Here is a 6,433-nt window from a genome sequence, read left to right as displayed (position 1 = left end):
GAGCCCAGGGGCTTTGGAATCCTTCTAGACTTGGCTTCTAAGCGAGTCTCTACTACTTGAGAGCTGAGTGACTATGGGCAAACGACTGAGCTTCAGTCTGCTCATCTGTAAAATGGGTTCAGTGTTAGTGCCTCCCTCCAGGGTTGCAGCGAGCACTCGAGGAAATAATAACTATGTGGAAACGCTTAGCACCTAGTAGCTGCTCAACTTCCGTTGTTTGATTATAACAGTAATAATAGACAATTACTGGGACGCACAGATTCCTGCGGAAAGAAAGGGAGTTGCTGTGTGTGTGTGTGTGTGTGTGTGTGTGTGTGTGTGTGTGTGTGTCGGGGAGTTTTTTAGGGGGCTGGGTGGAGGGAGCCACAAGAGCCAGGGCCCGTGGGCAGCCCTCCAGGGCAGGGCCAGCGCTCCCCCTTCCTCTCCCGCCCCCGCAGTGGGGCGCGCTGTCCGCGGGAGGCGCAGGTGTCCAGTGCGCCCCGTGCGTCCCCATCCCTCGCGGCCTTGGCCGAGGCCCCAGCTCCCTTTTGCCGTCCGCCCCGCGTCCTCCCCTAACCTCGGGTCTGGACTGGCGAGCAGCGGGGCCGGGAAAGTTTGAGTCACGGTGGGGGGAGCAGAGGAGGCGTGCCCGTGACCCTGAACGGGGTGGGCTCTAGGACCCGCCTCGGGCTCCCAGCAGGGGGACCCCGCCGCAAACCCACGTCCCGCGCGCACCGGCGCACCGGCCGCAGCCCGACGGAACGAGGCGCCGCGCTGCAGCCGCACGTCGGGTGGCCGCCGGGTGCACCAGGGCGGCTGCGCTCGCAAGGACCCGCGCGCCTCCACCGCGGCAGCCGTAGCCCCTCGGCCGCGCTCAGCATGATGCCCCGGGCGCCGCTTCTGCGGCTGCTGCTGGCGGTCTCGGCGGCAGCGGCGGTGGCCGGCGAGCCCGGGACCAAGCTGCCCCCTACCACGGGGGCCGCCACCCTGGCCATCGTCTTCGACGTCACCGGCTCCATGTGGGACGACCTGATGCAGGTGATGGACGGCGCCTCGCGCATCCTGGAGCGCAGCCTGAGCCGCGGCAGCCAGGCCATCGCCAACTACGCGCTGGTGCCTTTCCACGACCCAGGTAGCGCGCTCCGCGCCCCCGGCCCGGGGCCCCGGCGCCGTGCGCTCACGCGCCCGCATTGAGCCCCGCGCGCACTGGACGCCCGCCGGCTGCACTGCGGCGCGGCGGGGGCGCCTTCTCGACGCCTTCACCCTGCCCGAGCCCGAGCACCTGGGGCAGGCCGTGCGGCCGCCCCGTCCTTCCCCTCCCCTGGGAACCGGAGCTCCCCTTCTCCTGCGCCTCCCCAGGCGAGTGACGGAGAGGCGGGGGCCCTGCGTTCCCATGCCGCGCAGCCACCTCCCGGCTGTGCGACTTCAGCCAGTGACCTCGCCTTCCGGAGCCTCACCTCCCGAACGTGCTGAGATGTTGAAATGGGGCCTTCGTGGCCAGGGCCTGGCACTCACGAGCCTATGCAGGGTCTGCCTTTGTTAATTCTTAGAATTAACGCCCCTCACCGGCCTCAGGGGCCCTAAGGGCCCCCCAGGCGGGAGAACTTCGCGTCTTGCCCCTTACTTGTTTCGCGAGAAAACCAGCAGCCGCGTGGCCTCCGCCCGCCCTATTCTCACTGCCAGGGCCCCCGCCACCTAACCCCTTCGCCCCTGCAGGCAGCACCTCCTCCCCTGCAGCCCCCTAACTTTCAGCTCAGGGTGAGGGGCATGCCCTTGAAAAGACCCCTGGGAGATCCCACTGTGGGGAGTTTCAAAAAACAGCTGCAGCGCGTGCTCAGACTCCCAACTTTCTGAGTGACGGGATTGCTTTTTCTCCAACATTTTTAATGAAAAACTTCAGACTTACAGCAAAATACGGGGCTGAACATCTGTCAGCCCACCACCCAGATCCTATGATTCATTTTACTCTGTTTTATCACGTCTCTCCGTCAGCCACCTCTCTATCCAGAAGGATAGCCTTATAAAGCCAGGAAAGAAAATAAAAATGGTAGAGTCCTTGCAGAACTGCACTGCATAGTGTTCTTGTGCTGAGAAAATACACAATGACCCGAGGCTATATGAGCTAGTAAGCCGTTTCATTTTATTTATTTATTTAAAAATTTATTTATTTATTTACTTACTTACTTATTGGCTGCATTGGGTCTTCGTTGCCGCCTGCGGGCTTTCTCTAGTTGTGGTGCGCTGGAGCTGCTCTTCATTGGACGCGTGAGCTTCTCATTCTCACTGCCGTGGCGTCTCCTGTTGCAGAGCACCGGCTCTAGTCGCGCAGGCTTCAGTAGTTGCCTTGTGTGGGCTCAGTAGTTGTGGCTGGTGGGCTCTAGAGCGCAGGTTCAGTAGTTGTGGCGCACGGGCTTAGTTGTTCTGTGGCATGTGTGATCTTCCTGGACCAGGGCTCAAACCTGTGTCCCCAGCATTGGCAGGCAGATTCTTAACCACTGCACCACCAGGGAAATCCCCTAGTCAGCCCTTTTAGGAGAATTTTCCTTTATTAATCACAGCATCATTGCAGATATTTGAAAAACAGGCAACAGTGGGTGTGACATAGTCCCATGCAGCCCTCAGGCTGAGTGTGGAGTCCCTCTGCTTCTAGGAGTTCTGGGCTCGGTAGGTCTCTGCAGCTCAGAGCCCAGAAGTCAGAGGTCTAGAAAAAGATTTCTGGGAACATCAGAAGGACAGCTCCCTCCTAGGGGTCAGGGGGCAGCAAGGGTGGGGGAATTGTGAAGACGTGGGGTGGGAGGTGTATTCTGGGGGCTTCGGCTCAGACACAGTTCACCCTCTACCCCCTTACCTTTCTCACTCCCTTTCTGGGTCATTCTTGGGCTTCCAAAGATATTGCATGGGGGGAGCTTAGAGATCATTTAATCCAGCCGTTTTCTTACAATCGGAGAAACTGAGACTCAGGACACGGATGGGATTTATGCAAGGCCACCTGCCAGGCTGACATAATTTCTGATTCAGAATCCATATTTGTCTCTAACATGCTTGACTGCAGTTTCAGGACAGGAGAGCAGCTTGTTGGAACCAGACATGGTGTCCCAGGACCCATCGTGTCCTCACTGCCCTCTCCCTGGCCATCATCTTCACGAAACCCTCATTCCATCCCCAACCTCTCCTCTCTGGGCACTGAGCACATACATGACTCTCCAGCCTTCACTCCATCTTCTACGACACAGAAAAACCCCCTCCTCCTCCCCCACCTCTGCTCCCCAAACCATGCTCCCTACAGACACCCCAGGTCCAGTGGAGGGGGACCTCAGTGTTTATTGAGCCTCTGCTGTGTACACAGTCTTGTGAGGCTTCCAGTGTGAAGGGGGCAGGGTTCACGCCATGGAGCCAGCCGCCTGCTGGCGACAAGCCAGGCAGAGGGTAGATGGTGTCACTCCTGACAGCTCGTGCCTGTCAGCTAGCAAGGGAAGGGACTAACCAAAGGCTCTCTAAGGGAGCTGCATTGGAGCAGGACTTGAAGATGAAGGGAAATTTATCAGCTTTGGACCATTTGTCTGGCGATGCTAGGTGCCAGGGGTGCAGTGGGAGGGAGGTCTCCCTGAGCACATGGTGCTCGCTGAGTGGTGGCTGACGTGTAGGGGCAGGTGTGTGTGGATGTGGAGCTGGGGTGTAGGAGGGATGAAATGGGAAAGCGGGGAGAGGCGAGATTGGTCCGGGCTATGACTGCGGAACTGAGAACTCGAGCACTTAGATTTCCTTCTATGGGCTGTGAGCAGCCGCTGAGGGTTTCTGAGCAGGGATTGGGCTTAGGTTAGGCTGTGTCTTTTGAATCAGCCAGAGGAATTCCCTTTGCTGGAAGTGGAGCTGAGAGACAGGGGTTTTAGCTGACAGTTCAGGCCCCCCAGGGCTGCACACTGGGAAGGCCTTCTTAAAGGAAACCCCTGTCTTAAACCCCAACAACCACACTTTGCAAGGCAAATTTAGGTGGTTCTGGACTGCATATGCTTGGACGTAACCCAGAACCTGTGCTTTGGAAATATTTTTTAAAGTTTTTAAATGAAAAATAGTGGCATGTTCCCAAACTGCAAAGTTAGAATTTTGCTAATGGTTTTATTTTGGCTGAAATTTAGGTTGTTTTCAGTTTTTCTCTATTAAAATGTTGCAAAAAGCTCTCTGGTGTGTACATCTTTGTCTGCATCTTTGATTGGTGTTTTCAGTGGATTAAATTTTTGGAAGTGGAATTCCTATGTTGTTATAAACACACTGAGTTGGGTGGGCAACTCTTCAAATTGTTTTCCAAAATGTTTTGGGAGTTTACACTTCTACCAGAAGCATGTGAGGGGCCATTTCAGAGCAGCTGCCCCCAACTCTAGGGATTAGGATAATAACATTTTTTCCCTAATTCAAAAGATGGAAAATGATATCTTCTAATTTTATTTGCTAGTGAGGTTCAGTAAGTTTTCAAATGTTCACTAGATTTTTGTGTGTGTGAATTTCTTCTTTTGTAAATTGTCAGTTCTTTTACTCATTTTTCCATTTGGGGTTTTTAGTGGTTTTCTAATCAGTCAGTATGAGGACTTTATATTGATGATATTACTTATTTCTTGTTATGTGGTTAGCATTTTTCTTGGGTTTTTTTGTTTGTTTGATTTTTGGGTTTTTTTGCCTTCTAATATTTGTGATTCCTGATGTTCTGAAGTTTTAAATTTTTATGTAGCAAAATCTACTGACTTTTTCCCTTTGTAATTTCTTCACTTTCATTCTCAGAAAGATTTTTTTCTGTCACAAAATCGGTTAGGTACATATTCTAGGTTTTTTCATTCGTTTTCTTTTTTTCTCTTTATATTTAATTTTTTTAACCTGGAATTAAAAAAAATTGGCACATGGCATTAAAAATAATTTGATGTAATTCTTCTAGAACAGGGTAATTAATGGTTCAAGTACATTTTATTGAATAATCCTTTCTTTTTCATTCATTTGGATCCTGCCTTTATCCAAAATTACTTTATATCTATTAATTTACCGGGGCTTTCCATTCTGTTCCATTGTATGACAATTCTTATGCCAGGAGCACATTGTATTCATTATTTGGCTTTATAATAAGGCAAATCCTTTCTCCTGTTCTTTTAAAAAATTTACCCCAGCCTTACTGAAATATAATTGACACATAATATTGGGTTATTTTTAAGATGTCCAATGTATTGATTTGAGACATTTATATATTGCAAAATGATTACCACCAAAGCGTAAGCTAACGCCTCCATCATGTCACATAATTCCTATTTCTTTTTTGTGGTGAGAATATTTAGAATCTACTTTCTTGGCAATATTCAAGTACATAATACAGTATTATTAGCGATAATTACTATAGTCTACATTCGACTTCCAGACCTCATTCATCTTATAATTGGAAGTTTGTAGCCTTTGACTAACATCTCCCCATTTCTCCCACTCCCAGACCCCTGGTCACCACCATTCTGCTCTCTGTTTCTATGAGTTCCACCTTTTTTTAGATTCCACATATAAATGAGATCATAGAGTATTTGTCTTTCTCTGTCTGACACATTTCACTTAGCATAATGCTCTCAAGGTCCATGCAAGTTGTCCCACACAGCAGGATTTCCTTCTTTCTCGTGGCTGAAAAATATTGCATTGTGTATATATGCTGTATCTTCTTTATCTGTTCATCAGTGGACAGTTTTAAAATTTTAATAAACTTTTAATTTTAGAACAGTTTTAAATATACAGAATTATCGCAAAGATAGTACAGAAGTCCCCATATACCTAACACCCAGTTCCCTGTTATTAATATCTTATATTACGATGGTACATTTATCACAATTAACAAACCAAGATTGATATGTTACTATTAACTAAAGTCCATTCTTTATTCAGATTTCCTCAATTTTCTCCTGACATCTGTACCCAGGTCCCATCCAGGATCCCACATTACATTTAGTTGTCATTCCCCTTAGTCCTCTTTTGGTTGCGACGGTTTCTCAAACTTTGTTTTTGATGACCTTGACAGTTTTGATGAGTATTGCCCAGGTGTTTTGTCCCGCAGTCATGATTTGCCTGATATTTTTTTCTGGTTAGACTGGGTCATGGGAGGAAGACCACAGAGGAGCAATGTCGTTCTCATCACATCATGTCAAGGGTACATGCTGTCAATATGACTTATCACTGTTGGCGCGGAGCTTGATCACCTGGCTGAGGCTGAGGTCAGGTGCCTTCACTGTAAGCTTACTCTTTTCTTTCTCCTTTTCCGTACTGTCTTCTTTGGAAGTAAGTCACTTACACACAGCCCACACTTAAGAAGGAAGGAATTGTGATCCACCTCCTTGAACTTGGGGTATTTACATACATTGTTTGGAAATCTGCATGAGCGAGTTGACTCATCTCTATTTATTTGTTATTCAGTCATTTATAGGTATCAGTGTGGACTCAC

At 49.5% G+C, this 6,433-nt stretch overlaps 1 protein-coding gene across 1 annotated transcript in view; it reads left to right on the top strand.

Annotated features, from left to right (window-relative positions):
• The first annotated feature begins 858 nt into the window (after positions 1-858).
• The window catches only part of HMCN2 (hemicentin 2), a 158,361-nt gene continuing 152,786 nt past the window's right edge, over positions 859-6,433 (top strand). Inside the window, exon 1 of the mRNA XM_057724808.1 lies at positions 859-1,111. Coding sequence (XP_057580791.1) covers positions 859-1,111 — 253 coding nt within the window. The remainder of the gene's footprint in view (positions 1,112-6,433) is intronic.

This window comes from Hippopotamus amphibius, chromosome 2, assembly GCF_030028045.1.
Source record: "Hippopotamus amphibius kiboko isolate mHipAmp2 chromosome 2, mHipAmp2.hap2, whole genome shotgun sequence".
Taxonomy (NCBI): Eukaryota; Metazoa; Chordata; class Mammalia; order Artiodactyla; family Hippopotamidae; genus Hippopotamus; species Hippopotamus amphibius.
The sequence above is the reverse complement of the archived record's forward strand: the minus strand, read 5'-3'. Positions and strand labels throughout refer to the sequence as shown.